This window comes from Hydra vulgaris, chromosome 02, assembly GCF_038396675.1.
Source record: "Hydra vulgaris chromosome 02, alternate assembly HydraT2T_AEP".
NCBI classification, from domain to species: domain Eukaryota; kingdom Metazoa; phylum Cnidaria; class Hydrozoa; order Anthoathecata; family Hydridae; genus Hydra; species Hydra vulgaris.
The window spans coordinates 55,769,698-55,789,614 of NC_088921.1; the positions used below are offsets into that span (position 1 = coordinate 55,769,698).

General features: G+C 27.0%; 2 protein-coding genes across 2 annotated transcripts in view; one reads left to right on the top strand and one right to left on the bottom strand.

Moving 5' to 3' along the window:
- LOC100199476 (succinate--hydroxymethylglutarate CoA-transferase) overlaps positions 1–8,058 on the bottom strand; it is a 38,794-nt gene extending 30,736 nt beyond the window's left edge. Inside the window, exons 1-2 of the mRNA XM_065791428.1 lie at positions 7,924–8,058; positions 7,773–7,830 (exon numbers count right to left, since the gene is read on the bottom strand). Coding sequence (XP_065647500.1) covers positions 7,773–7,830; positions 7,924–8,017 — 152 coding nt within the window. The 5' untranslated portion in view covers positions 8,018–8,058. The remainder of the gene's footprint in view (positions 1–7,772; positions 7,831–7,923) is intronic.
- A 1,222-nt stretch (positions 8,059–9,280) lies between these two features.
- The window catches only part of LOC100205638 (golgin subfamily A member 2), a 28,362-nt gene continuing 17,725 nt past the window's right edge, over positions 9,281–19,917 (top strand). Inside the window, exons 1-2 of the mRNA XM_065791429.1 lie at positions 9,281–9,509; positions 10,006–10,062. Coding sequence (XP_065647501.1) covers positions 9,450–9,509; positions 10,006–10,062 — 117 coding nt within the window. The 5' untranslated portion in view covers positions 9,281–9,449. The remainder of the gene's footprint in view (positions 9,510–10,005; positions 10,063–19,917) is intronic.

A 19,917-nucleotide genomic window follows, 5' to 3' on the forward strand; every position in this document is an offset into this window, starting at 1 on the left:
ATGTTTGCTTCAAGCTTATATAAGCAAAAAAATTAATCATTACAATAAAATAAAAACAAAATAAAAATAAAATTTTTAACTTTATTTAAGTTTTTTTCATTAGTAAATAGCGCTTATATCTAAGATAATTGTCATTCAAACTGTTGTATCAAATATTTTTACATAAACGTCATTCAAAAGTTAATGTGATTTTTTTAAAAATTAATTACTTCTTTTATCTTACCGCTTATAGAATAATTTAAAAGTTAAAAAATGATAAAAAGTCGCTTAACCAAAGTTACTTACATAAAATTGCTTAAGTCGTACATAAATTGCTCTACGTGTAAGGCTTTAAATCAAGGTATATATATATATATATATATATATATATATATATATATATATATATATATATATATATATATATATATATATATATATATATATATATAAATCAAAGAATAGTTTTTACATACAAAACTTTAAAAAACAAATTTCCTACATATCTATTCAAACTTCTAGAAATCCAAATTTCAAAACAAAACACAAGATCATCAAACAGTTGCCAACTTACTCATCACCTATCAAAAACTTCCCTAGGATCAAAATCTTTCTCCATGAATGCACCTCAAAGATGGAATGACTTGTCTATAAACACAAGTAACTTAACCACTTTAAAAACATTTCAAAAAAAGACTAAAATACAAGTTTTTTGTAGATGCTTTTAAGAACTTATAGTAAACTTTCTCAGTGCTTCTGAATTGCTTCATCACTATGGTACTTGTTGTAAATGATGGCACTTTAATCCCTAATTGTTATTATTATATATATCAGCCCTTGGGATAAGGTTGGCATTCGGCAATACTGACCTTATTGCTAACCTAAAAGTATTTAAGATTGGCAAAAAATATATATATAGGTAGGGGAAGTTGGGGCACAGTGGATCGGGTTTCTTTATTTTTTAAATTGAGCAAAAGTTAAAATACTTAATTTATTTCTTTCAAGGCAAAAGGATTGAGATATATGTCCTTCATGATAATCAATTACTAAAACACAAATATTTATTATCTAATAGCTCACAGAAAGGTTTAAAGTGAGTTGTGTTATGTTATTTACTGTGCCCCAGTACTGGGGCACAGTGAATGAATGAACACAGCCATGATTTAACGATAGTGAATAGGGGCATAGCCAAATAACTTTGAGGTTGAGGGAGTAAAGACACTGTACACTTTACTTTTGCCATACTTTTGTTAATGAGATTAATATAAAGTCAAAAAAAAAAGACTTTTAGAAATTTAAGAAGAAAAAAAAAGAATTTTATTGATAACAAAAATCATAAAAATATTAAAAAATTAAAAAACTATTCAAATATTATTATTCATAACTTAAAACTAATAAATTCATTTTCATTTAGTCTTTCTGTTAAAAATGCATGAGTTTATTCTTTAAGATCATTAATTGGGCATAGTGAATTAACCTATTCACTGTATCTCAACTCACTGTTCCCCATCATAACAAATTAAGTTTAGGTCTTTGTCTAAAATTGACTAGTATTTTATGATGTACCTGGGTGCAGCAATACCAAAAAAATTACCGCAATTTACACTATGAATAACTTGGTATGCCAACTGCATCAGCTGTCATGCACAACATTTGAACGAGACCTAGGCGTTGTTACGACTAACAATCTGAAAGTTAAAAAACAAGTCTTCACGCCTGCATCAAATGGCAACCAATGCACAGTGGGCCAGTAGGTGGACAAAATGGGAAAAATTTTAGTTGTCTAATCTTGAAAACCTATTTAATTTTAGTATCTACATATATTAGGAGAAATCTATTGATAATTTATTTATATTAAATCCCTTAGTTACCAGGACTCTAAGCATTTGAATATTGAGATAAAATAAAAAAAAATAAAAATTATAAATAAGTAATTAACGGTGACATCAACGTTGTGTTATATTTCAATTACATCTACGTTTTTGAAACAAAAAATTAGTACATGTTATTCTAGAGTATTTAGAGATAAGAAAAACCAATGTGTGAAATAAATTTGTCATAGCATGTTATCTCAGTTATACTTTGAAAATCACAGATTAAAAAAAAAAATTTCTTAAGAAACTTATTTTTTGCCGCACAATAACTAATAATTACCACAATTTGCCATGTGTTGTCTTATATTTATTTGAGCTATATGATGCTTCAATCGAGTTTTAATTGATTGCTCGTCCCCTTAAATCCCCGTTCAGATATTATGTATGTTTTAACTTGGTTGCTATGGTACTAAATTTTGCATAGCAACAACTCATTTTTACATTAACGTTGTTTTAACAGTATTTTACTTGCGCTAAATACACAATATTGGGGGTATGTATTAAAATGAGATTCAGAATTCTTATGAGGTTAACTTTTTTTGGTTACTATGGATACCTTACTTTGCATAACATAGCAACAACATATTTTCGGTAGTTGTTAGTAATTTAATTACTAACACTGACAGTAATTTAATTACTTTTAGTTTTAATTACTAACACTTGTAGTAACTTAATTACTAACAAGTATTAGTAGTCCAGGCGGCATATATATTATAACATTTTACTTTTAAATACAAAATACTTGTTACAATAATTATTTAGATATGGTTTTGTTAAACTTAGACATTCATAATTTTCTCCAAAAAAACAATCTTAGTATTTCAAAACAAAATATTACTGAAAATATATTAAAATTTTTTCAGCCAAAATTTGCTGATTTTAAAGACGTTGATTTTAGACATGCTGTTCAACGATTTGTTTACTTGTATAAAAAAAAGTGGAAATCTGCAAACTATACTGTGAAAAATTTTGAAAAGAAGTTTGTGAACTGGCTTAATGAATATTTAATTGTCAGAAAAAAAGACATTGAACCAACTGCAAGTAGACGTGGTCGAAAACCAGTTGCATTTGATAATAGTTCTAATAAAACTAAAAAAACGGCGTGTATCTTGTTTAATTGAATCTCATTCATTCAATGAATTATTTTTTGCTGCTAATAAAAAATTTAGAGATGAATCTGTTGTTATTGCTGCCAAGAATGTTTTAAATATATCAAATACAGATAAAGCAACTAAATATTCAGCAGACGAAGCACTGGCTTTAATAATTGATGCAAGTCTGACAAAAGCTTCCTATCAATTGATTAGAAGCGGAGCCTTGGAGAAAGAATATAACATCTACCCCGCTTACAATGATGTCAGAGATGCAAAATTGAAATGTTATCCTGCAAACATAACAGTGGAGGACTATTCAGCTTCAGTTCCTTTAAAAGATTTAATGACTCATACTTTGCAAAGAATCTGTGCAGTTCATGACTCATACTTTGCAAAGTTCTGTGCTAACAGAGAGTTCAAATATGGTCTTTCCAGTCTTCATGCATGGATTCGATTTTTTGAGATGTTATTGCACATTGCATATAGAAAAGAAACAAGAAAGTGGCAAGCAAGATCTAAAGAACACAAAGAAAAGGCATCTGTAGCTAAACAAAAGATTCAGACTGATTTTATGAACAAAATGGGACTTGTTGTTGATTTCCCTAAAAGTGGTGGTTCTGGAACAAGTAATGATGGCAATACCTCAAGGCGTGCTTTTGCAGCATATGAACAAACAGCTGAAATTCTGGGTATTGACCAAAACCTTATATTCAGATTTTACCTTATCTTGGTAACGCTCTCTTCAGGATATGAAATAGACTGCTTAAAGTTCAAGGATTATTGTTTTGACAGTTTTAGACTATGTGTCCCTTTATCCATGGTATTACATGGCTCAATCAGTTCACAAAGTATTGATACATGGACATGACATAATTAAAAGCCTTACATTACCCATCGGACTTATGTCAGAGGAAGCTCAAGAGGCTAGAAATAAAGACTTTAAATCTTATCGCGAAAATTTCAGCCGAAAAACATCCAGAAAAGCAACAAATACTGATCTTATCAATAGACTCCTAGTTTCCAGTGATCCTGTTATTTCATCATTGCGTAAATCAACATCACACCAAACAAATCATAAAGCATTTCCTTCAGATGTTTTACAATTACTTAAACAATCTTCAAACGATATTATTGTTTTATAATTTTTTGATGTAATTTAAAATTGATAACGTTTTCTTGCACTATTTTTTGCTTTTATTATTCCTAAAACATTATTTACCTAAATACTCAATTTTTATTCAATATAGGTGGGTCAAAAATCTGATAAGATATTCAAATATCAATTTACCACTTTGTAACTAAGGAAAGTATCCGGTAACTAAGCAATATAAGTATCCATAACAACTAAATTTAAAAAATTATCACTTTTGTAAGAAGTGTGATCTCATATTGGTACTCATGCCAAATTTAGTGAATATAGCACTTATAAAATATCTGCAGATAACAAAAGTAGGTTGTTGCTAAGCAAAATAAAGGTATCCATAGCAACGAAATAAAAAAATATTACCTTCATAAAAAGCGCAGACATCATATTAGTACTCATACTAATTTTAGTAAATATAGCTCTAATATTAAATTAGTTATGAATTTTGTCCAGTAAAAGTGCATTCTGGCCCACTGTGCAATGCTTGGCAAGCGCAAGAAAACATTTTGAGGTCGAAGTTCAGCATTATAATGCACACTATATACTTCATACATTTGCCTACACTTAGAATTTGCAGTACAAGCTACCATTTCCAGTTCAAGACATTGCCAAACCCGAATAAATTCAACATTGAGCCACAAAACATACTGCCAACTTAAAGCACTTGCCTTATATTCAGAGACTATCAAGAATTAACTTGAAAAAGCTAACCGAATAAAGAAAAAGAGAAGACCTTATTCAGGCCTTCCCAGGAGAGGCGTGCGGTTGGTCGCTTTGAGTGACCACGCATATATATATATTTTTTGAGAGTTTGGCCACGGTTTTTTAGCATATATTAATGACGCATTTTTAAAAAGGCGCTGAAAAAACCTAACTAAATTGTCGTATTATTTTATTATTTTTATTCATAATTTATTCCTATTATTAATATAAAATTATGAACATAAAAATGAAATATATATATTTATACTTATTTATAAAAAATTTTTTTTTCTTATTACAATTTTTTTTTTTATGTCTAGTAAACATTAAAAAAAAAATTTATTTATTTATATTTATTTATATTATAATTATTTATAATATATTTTTAGGTGTTGATTTTTTCAGCAACGATATTTGAGACAAGTCGAAAAAATAAACAGAAAATGTGACCGAAAACTTTTTTAATCAATTTTGAAAAATATGCTCTGCCGACGCGGGATGCGAACCCGGGTCTCCGCGGCGCTTTGTAATGTCTTAACCGAATGAGCTAAACATTCATATACTTATCAAGAACCTTGTAGATAATAATTCTTCTATAACTTAGAAGTTATTTTATGTAAAAAGACATACTTATGCGAAAAAATTTAAAATTCAAAAAAAAAAAATGTAAAATAAAAAAATAAAAATTTGTTATAAGAAAAAAAAATTCAAAAAAAAAATATATATATATATTATTTTTATGTTATTATTTCCTTATTAATGAAAAGAATAAATTATTAAAAAAATTACAAAATAATACAACGAATTTAATTTGATTTTTTCAGCGTCTTTTTAAAAATGCGTTATTTTTAATATATGCTAAAAAAGCGTGGCCGAGTTATCCAAAAAAAATTAATATCCGTGTTCACTCAAGGCGTGCGACCGCACGCCTCTCCTGGGAAGGCCTGTTATTGAACAATACAAAATCATCAGCAAAATCAACAAAGTTAACTTCTTAGTCCCTCTGCTTCAACCAAACACCAAGTCCTAAAAGTACATTCTCCGACTGCATAGACACACAAAACAACTGAAAGCACAACTTGTACAAAACTGTGCAGAAAGTAACAATTTTCTCACTAACTGTTTTGTCAAACCATGGTATGCTTCTACCCAAAAAGCGGTGGACTCAAAGGACCTGAACAATTTAAATATGAACTTTCTTTGCTCGGGCATCTTAAATTTATCTGAAATCTAAAAACTATATTTTTATTACAGAGTGGACTGATTTGCCACTCTTTGTCAATAACCTATAAATATTGTTGATCATGAATAAACCAAACAAACAGTATTGACAACTTGATTATAGTAGACACTATAATCAAGAGCAAAGTTTTATCTGAACAAAAATTTTTTGTCAAAGATGAACTTTGCTAGGCTATTTCAAAAAGAAATTTATGAAATATTGATTTCAAAAATAATTTTCAGGGATTCATAGCCCAGGACTCTTGTGGGGTAATAAGCTTCCAAATCAACATGGCATAGGGGCCCACCAGGGTAAATTCAGCCCTTAATTATTAAATGACAAAGTAAATAAGTAAGTAAAATAAGTTTTTATTTCCCATAATTAACATCTCGAAAATCAAATATGATCAAAGACAAGAATTTATTCTGGGCAATGTTAGTGAACGGAGTTACTAAACCAATGTTACTTAACATTCTGTATGTTTAGTAAGTTTAGTTCAGTAACCCGCTGTTTTAAAAATTTAATTCATTTTTTAGACAATTATTTAAATTTTGTATTAATTCTTGACATTGTAGTAACTTTCAAAATAACATGTAATTAGTTTTTTTTCATTTAAAAAATGTAAAAGTAAAAAAAAACGTAGATTAAAAAAAAACGTTTTTTTTTTTGCAACTTTAGACACCATACTAAACTAGCAAACAAATGCATTAGTCTTTCTCTCAACAAAAGGACTTCAATCAAAAAATGTTGTTACTTGAGCATAAATGCGCACATCAAAAAAAACTTTAGGAACTTTGGATTAGCCTAACCATTCCAGCAGAGAGCTGTGTTTTACTACTTAAAGAAATATTAGAATTGGATTAAATTTACACAATAAAGAGTTTATTACAACTATGTCAAGATTTAAACTAAAAGTGTCAATGTTATGCAAAAAGTAGGAAGATGTTGATATACGGCAATTTCGCATAGCCCATGTCACATCTAGCAGTCTTAGATGTCATCAATAACAACAACAGCAACAAAGAAATCTGCATAGAAAACAACAAAAGACGTTGAGCCAGAGCTAGTGCATAAAATATATTCTTTGTTCTATACTGAAACTAATTTGGATTCAAGAACCAAACTTACATTTGAGCTTTCTTTGGTTGTTTAAAAACAATTACAAAAAACAATTACTTTAAATTATTCAAATTAATAAATAACATTTGTCAACAATAATTAACTTATTAATACATAACAATAAATAATTTAATATGTTAATGCTGTTTTGTTACTTATAAAAAAATAAACTGGGTAAAATAGAACTAAATAATCTAGGTACTAGCACCAGAATTCTAGAATTAAAAAAAATCCACCACTATTATCTTGGATATGGAAAAAATGGTCAGGGGTAGAATGCCTTGAATTTCATTAACTTGATTAGGGGTTTACAAAAAGTCAAGTCCACTGATGGAGAAATTAAATTATTTAAAAACTTCATATGGATTTTTTTAATCAAAATATCATTTAATATTTTAATGTTTTAATATTCATTATTTTAATAAAAAAATTGTAAACATTATTTCAATAGATTTAAGTTAAAACACATTTTAAAAAACAACACATTATAAACAGAACAAGTGAAAAAACATAATTTTATCTAATTAATTAATAGCAAATACTAAAATAATTAAAGAACTACAGATCGTTGATATCAATAAATTCATTTATGAAAATTAACATAAATAAAGATTCTCTGCTTGAATGGAAAAAATTACCTAGTCATATCACAAACTCTTATTCCATTTAGCAACTTTAGGCTTTGTTCATTTGGAACTGTAAAAAAAAAATCAAATATATCTAAAACTTCTTTATATGTTTTTTTTTTGGAGCAAAAAGTAAATAAACAAAAAAATCAGAAAAACATACCAACTTGTTGATTTTTATCTGAATTGCACCTTTTAAAAATCTTGAATGAATTCTTTTTCAGTAAACAATCAAAGTTTTTAAATTTAAATCTCATTTTTATAGATCTTTAATTATATTGACCATTCAAAATTTCTTTAAAAATTGTAATTGTTAAAAAAAGAATGTTAACACATTATTTTGTAACAAATATTTTAAGTTACTTCAAAAATATGATGAAAAATCAATTTATTATTAAAATAGTTAATAAAGAGTGTTTTAAATAATCAGTGAATTTACTAAGTGAGCTCATTGAATGGAAAAAACCAAAAAAAACAAATCAGTTTAGTTAAAATATAAATAGACAATTATTATAACATATGTCATTAGGTAGATAAAATTTATCTATCAATGTAGAAATTATAAGCTCAAGGGCGGATCCAGCATTTTTTGGTGTTTGAGATGGAGCAAACATCAAACATTTATATGTTTTCACTTACGTCAAATATGATACGTTGCAAATATTTGCGATGATTGACAACAATAACATGTAACCCCCTCAAATTAAGGGGATTTAAATTTTATATGGTCATAATTTTTGAACGCTGATTATGAGATTATACTATGAGATTTAAAATTTATTTATTAATAAAACTTTAGTTGAGAATAGTAAAAAAAACAATTTGTCAATATGTTGCTCTCATGTTTGGCTCCAATTATTGCTAATAAAATATTAAAGCTCGAAGCTATTAGAAATAAATTCAACAGCTACCTACACTCTTTAACTAATTTTCTCTCTCGTTTTTAGTAACTTATTTCTTTACATTTAATAAAGGTTTAACTCCTCCATTTACTAATATTTAGTAAATGGAAATAAAGTACCAAAAAAATACATGGAAAAATATATTGAAATTTGAAAAAAGTAATTTTTTATTGTTTTAATGTTAAGTATATCATTTTTATGCTGTATATCATTAGAATTTTCCTAAATAATAATTAGCCGGAGGTCTAGCATAGAAGACTATTTTTTACAAAAATTTAAGTTTAAGTTGAATGTAAAAGAGCTACTAGTAGTACCAGAAGTAGTATTTTGATTAATTAAATTAAACAAATAACCAATATCGCAAACAATATTTTATTTTTTTATTAAATAAAGTTAACATTATTTTAATTTATAATGTTAATTATTATTTATATAAAATAACTAATAATATTAAGTTAAAACGATAAAAAAAAGTTTCATAATTTTGAAAGAAACAAATAAAAAAACTTGTTTGGACCCCTGCATACATGCATAAATTAACATGTTGATATTGTAGCTTGATTTGTTATAAATTTGCTTTTGCAACATTTTTGTAATGTTTTGCAAAAACACTTCATTATATAGCGTTCTGTTATGGTTGCATTCACTTTCGATTTCGACATTAGTACAAGGGGGAATTTTTCAGATTCGTGTCTATTAAAAATGGCGCAAAAGTTGCGGAGAAAAAGAGAAAAATAATTTATTTATTTAGAATTTTTTTATAAATTGTTTTAAAATAACTTTATCCATGGTGAAAAATATGTCAGATATTTCTAGGAAGCAAAAACTTGCTTCTGCAAAGAAAAAGGTGTAAAAATATATATATTTTAAATGTTTTAACTTTATTATGAATTATTTTATATACTAATTTTTTTTTCATTTAATATGAAACTAAATGTAAAATTTAGTTTGATACCAAAAAAGTTTAATATTAAAAAAATTATAATATAGAATTATAAAATGTAGTTTAAATTAAAGTTCTAGATAGTATTTTATACTAAATTTTTTTCAAGATATATGTTTTATTTTCTTGTTAAAGTTATTTTTTTTTCAGAGTACTATTTGCGTTTAGTTTTAATTATTAATATTAGTATTACTAAAACGAGGAAAATTTTTGCTAAAATTGGAACCTATAAAGTGTTAATGAATTCTACATGTAAATCTCTGTAGAATTTATTACACTAACAATATTTTTTTTTTTTTTTTTTGATTTCAAATAAAAGTAAGATAGAAACAAGCATGTTAATGCATAAATTATTTATAACAATCAAGTAATTTCATCTCATCTTTTTTTCTAATTTTAGCTGAAAAAGTTTCAGCAAGATAAATCACCTTTAGTAAGCCCAGTTGGTCGAGAACTAGTAAGCAACTTTATATAATTAATGATTGTTTTAGTTACGCTTTTGAGAGTTTTTTAATTGTGTATATATATAAAGGCTTTCTGATATTCAATGTATGAGAATAATAAAAAATGTTTCATATACATCAAGAATTTTTAAGATTTTGAAATTTTTATCTCAAAAGTTCTTTTTTTGTTTTTATTTCTTGTGTAGGCTATTTTCATGTATCATTTTCTAAATATTTGTCTATCATTATTATATTTTCTTTTTTATACTTGATAAGAGCTGGATACAGTGCCATTAAGTTAAGAGTTTTATTTACAATAGTTTAATTAGCCGATCCTTCTTCCTCAAGTTTTTTTTGTTGTATTTTTTTTGTTGTATTTTTGTTGTTGTTGTTGTTTTTATATTATTCTCTTTTAACTAATTTCCTGGAATTATTATTGTTTTTTGTTTTTATTTTTTTCATTTTATCTAAAATTTTAGATAAAAAAAGTAATGCTCTTCTTTTACTGTCATGGTCTTTATAATGGATATTTAATCAATAAAGTATAGTCACAGTATATTTAAACACGTCAAGTAAGACCTACACTTTAAATGTAAATTTCACACAGCTGTGTTAGTGCAACCACAATTTATCATGTGAAATCAGATGAAATATTGTTCAGGAAGTCAAATGCCCTTGTTGTATAAACGAGATTAATATGTCACTTATATTGACATTATCATTATATATATATATCAGGTCTTGTTATGAAGCATTACGCAGCTCGCATTTTGCAAGCTGCGTAGCGCTTCTTAACAAGGCCTGATATATATATAATAATAATGTAACGAGTGAAAAGGTGATTTGCCTATGCATTCAGCAGTTTTATGATAATGTAACAAGCGAAAAGGCGATTTGCCTACGCATTATGCAGTGCTATGCAAAAACTTTTATCTTTTAGAATATTTAAATTATCTTTTGATGTCGTTAACGTGACGTTTATTCAGAAGAAATAAAGTCGTAAGTAAAAGCATTTAACCGCAATTGTAAACTAATAGATTTTTTGTTAAAGAAACAGTTTGTTTAATAATTTTTTTTGTTGTTGTTAAAAATTAGTTAAAAAAAATAAAGTATTTTAAGTTTTATCTTAAGGAATTAAATATATAAATTCCTTTTAAATATAAAAATTATTTTTAGTCATAATAGTTTAAAAAAGGCACAATTTATTTTGATGTAAATATTTTATTAATAAGATATTTTATTGTTAATTCAATAACGTAAAGTTTTAATGACGTTCGTTTAATTTATGAAAATAAATTATGATCACGAATATGTTATTGGTAACTAACAAATAACAAAAAAAAACTCTTTATTGTTTAAAAACATTATTAAAAAGAGTTCACAAATTAATTAAGAAAAAATTTATTAACAGTTAATAAAATAACCAAAAACCAACTGTAAAATTATTAGAAAATAAACAAACATTATTTTACTTTTCATGAAAAAAAAAAGAAAAATGATTTTTTAAATAAGAACTTAGATTTTATTTGTAACTTTTGTTATAGTGAGAAAAAAAACTGTTTGTATGATTTTTAACGCATTAATAAAATAATTTTAATTTCAATGCGGTACTTAAAAAGACGCTAGTGACACAATATAACTTCTAACAATGCAAAATATATTTACTCAGTTGAGTTACTTAGGAATGCGTTTTGCGTTTTTGCTACGCAGCGAAATCTCATAACAAGGCCTGATATATATATATATATATATATATATATATATATATATATATATATATATATATATATATATATATATATGTATATATATATATATTAGGGATATGACTTTTTTTCAACCCCATGCTCCTGTACTGTAGTTTGATAAACTTTTACCTAAATGACGAAATGAACTATTATTTGCATATCTTTTGAAAAAAGGTCACCCCGCCATTGAAAAATCGATTTTGGCATAAGTGCTAATATATATTCAAATGTATTTAAAATATCATAGTCATGTAATACAATAAATTTTCAATCCAACAATGACTCAGATTGTTGACCTTGCTCTTGCTTTTGCTTGTTGCATAGAAGGAATAGAAGGTGCATTGCTGATGTTGGGTAATTTCTAAAACATGATCAATGGAAAATGTCCCTTTTCATCAAAAAATTGGAACACTCGAGTGAGATGAAATAAACATTTCATATCATTTCTCCAGCCTGATGTTTCGAGAATTAGTTCTTGATCCATCACCAAATGGAGGATTTTATCTAATACATGGTGTTGACAACCGATAAAGTGAGGTTTGTTGATGCGTTCCTCTGTGAACATTCGTTGCAAAATTACAACAACACCATTCTTTTTTCCAGTGTTAACGCTGGTGGTATATGCAACAATCATCTGTATTGAATTCCATAGGTGAAGTTCATCGAGGACTTAAGAAATTCCTTGAACAATAGAACTATCTACCAAGCCCAGGACATCCAATTGGATTTCTATTCTTTCATTTTTAAGAATAACCACTTGATAATCGATTTCCTTGATGTGCTTGCCATCAAAGTGTAAGGACCAACTTTCCATATGAACCTTTCCGATCATTTCTTTTTTCAGCTTGATTGCCTCTTTGATTGTTAACTTGTAAATAGCTGATTGACATGGAATTGGGATGTCAGTGCCTTTAATTGCTTGCATATGTTAGCATCTTTGTTTGTTGATACTCTTGTGTAGGTCATCAAGTTGGCTGCAATTTTGCTTTTATGATGTTTTCTGCTTGGTGTAGGAGTAGTCTTATCTTCTTCTTCATCATTTTCATATTCACTGTCGTCAGCCTCATAGTCAGAACCACTAAAACCAGGGTAGTAAGATGATGAGTTGGATGACCTATTAGAAAGTTTTTGTCTTTTAGAGGGATGGATCATTTCTTTACTGGCTGCTTAGCCTGTAGAGTCTTACTGACCGCTTGGCCTTGTCCTCGGAAGATAACCATGTTCCATCCACTTTAGTAATATCAAAATTTTTATCAAGGGGTTTGTAGCTTCCCCGCTTGACACATTCATCATAACATTTCAGTATTTTATCAAGCTTTGTTCCTTTGATTTTTGGTCCAAGGAAATGGTAGTGTCCAATAGTTTGCTTTTGGAGAAGCATTCTGCACTTTTCTTCCAGTGAATATTCTTCCAAAGGTACCATTCTTCTTCTTTTATGAGACTCTTCAAATTTTACCAGATAATTAGTCCAGACATCCTTATTCTTCTGAATGCTGTTTAATAATGTTCGCAACTAGAGCAAAAGTCTAGTCACTATTTGGAACACATCAGGTCATCAAATCCTAAATGAAAATGCAAAAAAGATTATAAAAAAGATTAGAAAGCTTATAATTTAGTGGTAAGAATGGGCAGGACTGATTTCCATATGTTTTTAACGATTAGGGTTTTTCTTGTATAACTTCGCATCTGAACCCCAAAAGAACCCAATAACTTTATGGAACACATGCAGCTGTAAAAGCATGAGTGAGAAAGAAGTTATAATTTTATTGAAGTTAGTGTTAGTTAGACAATAATCAAAAAAGTTAGTCAGGTGCCCAGTATAGAAGCATTAAGTGAAGTGGGGGAAATTCTTGTCACTGATTATTTATATCTCTTATGCCATATGAAATGTATACCATTTTAGCGCAGGTATTCAATTTATATAAAGTTTATATCTAAATTTTGTTTATACTGCTTTATTGAAAATATTCACTTAATAGTTTATTAAGAAATTATAATTAGTTTGTATTATATTTGTTTATATTATGGTAGTAAAACTCTTTCAGTTTATATTAAATCATAATGTATATCCTTCAGGGAAAGTATTTATTTATATTTAGTTTATAATTAATTATAATTTATACCGTATAAATAGAGTTATTCGATTTATCTATTTTTATAAATGATTATGATCTATGCTGTTTTAGTGGAGTAATTTGTTTTCAAAAAATGTAAACCATTTTAGAAGAATTTTTCTTTTTGTCTTTAGTTTATATTTAATTATACCCTTTACTATTATATATAATTTAAATTTATTTTAACTTATATTCATATTTAATTTGTACTCTTTAAATGGAAATATTTGTTTTAAACTTTATTTGTTTTATCGCTTTTTACTTTGTTTAATATTGATTATAATCGGGGAAATGTTCGTTTTATATTTATGTATAGTTCTTTTAAGTAATGCCTTTGACCGGAAATATTCGTTTTATACTAAGTAATATTTAATTATATTTTAAAAACCGCATTATGGTGTGGTTAGTATTCAAAAATGTATACTGTAGCAGTGGAGTTATTTGTTTTTTACATAGTTTATGTTATTTTTTTATATACCTTTAATCTAAGAATATCGTTTTATACTAAGTTAATTTTTAATCACAATTTATTCCGTTAAAGTGGGGTTATTTGTTTAATAGCTAGTTCACGTTTAACTCAAACTTTATACCATTTTAAATCTAGTTTATGTACAGTTATAACTTATACCGCTTTCTTGGAGTAATTTGCATTATACTTTGTTTATACAAATTAACTATTGATATCGTTTTAGTGAAATTATTCGTTTTTAAAACTGTATACTCTCTAAGTGTAGTTATTAGTATTATACTTAGTTTATATATGAATATAATTTATTCCGTTTTAATCGAGTAATTTGTAAACAACTTTATTTTAACTAAGTATTAAGTAATTATGATTACTTAATACTTACTTAAAATAAAGTTATAATTTATACCGTTATAGCGTAGCTATTCATTTAAAAATATATACCATTTTAACGGAGTTGTTTGTATTTTAAAAATGTATACCATTTCAATGGACTTTTATGTTTTATACTTAGTTAACATTTAACTATAAATAATACCCTAGTACTGGAAATATTCGTTTAACACTTAGTTTATATTAAATAAGAATAAATGCCATTAACATGGAGTTATTTGTTTTATACTAATGCAGATATTATTATAACTTAACTGTTTAGTTGGTTGTCTTAGTAAATTTGTATTATAAAAATATGCAGCTTTATAGCAAAAATATTTGTTTTACATTTAGTTTATATTCACAAACAGCGCTAAACAGAATAAATCTACATATCACCAAGCAACATGAACTCATTAATTAAAACTATTAAAATCCATAAGATGAATATACAAAAATTTCTTTACAAAAACCAAAACAACTGTTAATAATTGCCATCGTTGTGGTAATCATAATGTGATAAACTAATTAACCCAATATAACAAAATAGCTTAATTTATTAAACATAAAGCACTACAATAAAGCAGATGTACCACAAAAAACATCAAAAACAAACATTAATTATAATAGGGAGAGTGTGCGCATATTTACTTTAAGAAAGAGTATAAAAAATATATCAATGTTAAATAAAATTGAAAATTACGTAGTATGATACTAGATTCTTGTCAGGAAATGGATATAGTATTGATCCTTATAAGGATTTAATACTCTGGTATATGGCGTTTCGAATGTTTTAATGCTCATTCCTAGAAACCCCCGTTGGGATATCATCCTCAAAACAAGCAAGTAAAACCCACCTCTACGTCGTCAAAGCCTTCTTATGTTGGAACATTTGATAGGACATGCTACTGTAAAGCCAAACAACCTAACTCTCTCCCCTTTAAAAAGATACGTACTGGTATACTTTTAAGAAAGTTAGTAGAACTTATTGTGCAAGAGGTAGTCTTTAGGGTCTAAATCTAAAAAATAATACCAAACAGTGTAGTAAGTGCTGAATACTTATTTTGTACTTATATTAATTAATAAAAGTTAAAAAAAAAAAAAAAAATTAATAAAAATAAAAATTAAAAATGAACATGCAACTTACCATATCTTGATTGAAAAAAAAAGTTTTGAAATTTGTGATACTGAAGTGGACTGTTTGTGCAACGCGAATGAGTAGATAAACGCATGTAAAAGTTTACTAAAGTGTTTCACGATGCTCTATGACGCATGTTGCGGTTAAACGGTGAAATGCAGAAACTATAAAGAATATACTCTTTGAGTCAAATTTTAACAGATTTATATGCGTTTGGTAAATGAAAGTACAAATTGATTGGTAGATAAAAATGCAAAGTGATTGGTTGATGAAAATGATGTGGTTAAAGTGTATTTTAAAGGGTAAGTAGAAAGTTCCAGAAAACAATCAGCAAAAGTAAGATACTTTTGAAATAGTTGTGAGGGAGGGGAGAATATAAGTAATAATATTAGTTTAAATAGACTACCATAATGAAACAGAGAAAAACAAAGTTATGTACTTATTTGTCTCTTAGGTCCCCGATGCACAACAAAATACATCAAAGCGAGTTTTTTAGGTAAATAAATTTAAGTTTACAAACTGCAAGGTTTAACTTTCAATTGAGTAAAATTAGTTTTAAACGGTTTGAACTATCATTTGTTTTTCGCAATGTTTTAGCAATTGTGTTTAGCAATGTACAATATACTAAAAAATGCGTGAATCCACATGAACAACCTCATCAACTAAGCGATAGGGCAATAATTATTTGAAAATATTCAGCCACAAATAATTCCAGCTGGTTACTAAATTAAGCATTTTTTATTCAAATTATTTTATTATTTTAAAATGTCAGTAAAATCCTCATTCAGAAATGTTTCAAGATTTTCTGACAAAAACTCTAGCGTTTCATTTACTTCTGTCCTCGTATCTTCTTTTATCACCTGTTCTTGCTCTTTTTTTACTTTCTCTTTTTCTTTTTTGGCTCTTTTTGTAATTTCCTCATCTTGTAAAAAGGCTGCCATGGATACTCTAATTTCTCTTTCTCTATCAATTTGTTTGACCGGTGTGCTGAGTGCCACAGTTGATAAGCCGATTGATTGATTAAGCCGACTTTTTGCTGCTTTCCTAAAGTTTGAGCTACGTCTTTTTCTTTTACTTTTTATTTTAGGAAGTAAAATGGGGTCGTTGTCTTTAGTACAACCAATGGCTACCGAGTTTGTTTTAGGGGTGTTCTACAGAAAAATTGAAAATAAATGTTTTATATATTTCGTAATGATAGAAGTATAAATTTGTGAAAAAAGTAATTAGCATAAGTGATCACAAATTAATATTATGTCAATTTCATGTTGTGTTGTGTCTATTATTATGATTAAGAATTCACCAGGGAAAGTATTGACAAAGATGGCACTAGACGAGGGTGGAGAATGGTCTTATGAAAGGTTATATACTTGCTTTATACCTAATTTGTATTTAAATTTTTATTCAATTTATACTCAAATTATATATATATGGTTACATTCTAATGGTTTGCATAAGTCTAATGGCTTGTATAAGCCTTATAAGTTATAGCTTGTATAAGCTTGTATAAATTCTAATGGCTTGTATAAGCTTGTAAGTAGCTATATATATACACAGTCTAAATTGTTCTAGAATATTCTAAATTGTTCCAGAACATTCTAAATTACTCTAGAATATTCTAAATTGTTCTAGAATATTCTTAATTGTTCCAGAATGTTCTAAATTGTTCCAGAAATTTCTGGAATTTTCCAAAATGTCCTAAAGTTCTAAATACTTCTAATTTACACAAGTTTTAAATGATTTTCAGCAAAGCCAAACGTATTTAGTAGTAGCAGTAACAAGATTAAATAAATGACGATTCATAATTTTAATTGCGGGTGACCTTTTTTTACAACATAAAGGAATTAAACATGTTTTCAATGTTTTCTAACAAAAGTTCATTGATTTGTGACACAGGAAATTTTTTTTTTTAAAAAAAGTAAAAAAGTCATAACCCTAATATATATATATATATATATATATATATATATATATATATATATATATATATATATATATATATATATATATATATATATATATATATATATATATATATATATATATTGTAATTCACCTCCCCAAAGCTGAGAGGGCCACTACAGATGAGGAGGCTACTTGTGGTTATAACCCTCTCTCAACTCTATAACTCCAAAACACAAACCTTGACGAACAAGGCAGCTTCGTGGAGAAACTAGTTGAGCGCAGTACTACCAAATGTGGTGGGAATCAAACTCGGAACCTCTCACTAATGAAGTGAGTGCTCTACCACTGCACCACTACTGCATATATATATATATATATATATATATATATATATATATATATATATATATATATATATATATATATATATATATATATATATATATATATATATATATATATAAATGCATACATACTGGTTACTCTTTTTACTTACCCTATACCATATGAATTTTTCAGGAAAAAAAAGAAAAACAAAGAATAATTAAAGGAAAGGTTGCTGTCTAAGCCTAAATCCTCTGTCAATGTAGCAACACTCCATTTTGGCAATAAGCTATAAGATAGTTGATGTATGTGTCCCCCGCAGTAGGCTATTTCAGTATGGCATCACATTGTTTATCTAAACACATATTTATACTTTGTTGTCTGCATCAAATAAATAAGTAAAGAAACAAAGGATAGTAAAAAAATGTTTCTTTTTTTTTTTTTTTTTTTGCAGTAATAAGTCTTTTGGAAATCTTCCGAATATGAAAAACAAACTATGGTTCCGTTTGAGGCCATTTTACTTAGTTATAGTTAAATACTTTCTCAGGTAAGTTATGCTAATGAATATTTAAAATTAGCATAGCAATTCTTACTGAAAACCAAGTTTTTTGTTTTATGCAAATTGTGTAGTATTAATTTCAAACCTAGTTTTTATTAGCCAACAAAAGAATGATTTTTTTTTTAAAACTAGTTTTGTTAATATAACCAAAAAGTTTTACATTTTCATATTTTCTAATATTGTTTAAATTCCTTAGAAATTTAAACTGTTTTAAGTATTTAATATTTGCAATATTTAATATTATTTTTATTTTTTTCCTGGTATATTGGCAGATTTTTAGAATGCTTTTGTTTATAATGGTAAAATCTCAAATGATTAAAAGAAAAGTTTCATGTAAAGATTTAAAAGCTCGATGCATACTAGAATGTGGTTTATAACAATGAGTAAAACTGTTTGACCAGGTAATGAGGATTTTAAGATTGATGAAAGAGTTGATGCCATCAAATAAATAGCAGTGTATTTATGAATAACATGCAATTTGATTTAAGCCTAAAAACAGGAAAATAGAGGCAATATTTATTGTAATGCAGGTTTAAGAAAGTATTTCTTTTTGTGGACCTTGGGCTAACATTTGACATAGTACCAAGAGAGGTAGTGAGTTGATGTATTTAACTGTTAAAGAATGGCTGGTAACAATTGTAGACCACAAGGGTAAAACCGCAGATGTCACATTTTTCTCATTTTGATAAAAATGAAATTTAGTGTTAAGTGACATTAGATATTTGTTTATTAATAATATATTTAATTAAAAGTATATTTTTATGACATCTTAGTCCTAACACAATATATAAATGGAGTTTTTGTGTTAAGTACAAGAATTATTTATTCACAGTGTTCTTTTGAAAACAAGACACTCATTTTGGACATCTGTGATTTTTCCGTTGTAAATTCATCAACTCATAAACCCTGTTAGCATGTAACCTTTTAGAGTACTAATTTTTTTAGATGGTAACATTGTATTATACAACCACAACATTGTTGAACATTGTTTCTTTTTGGCAAACTTCTATTAAGGTCATCTTATAAATCAATAAGTAGATAAGTTTTTTCAAGAGTTGAAGATATTGTTGAAGTAGAAAATAACATTCCTAACATATGGAGAAGTTTATGAGCCATCAATATACATAGAAACAGAAATTTAATAATCTCTAATGTAATGCAAGATCCGAAAGTTCAATAAAAGCAACTAGGGAACGCGAAAACATTCTTACATTTTGGAAAAGTGAAAACAAGTTGTTTTCAGTGA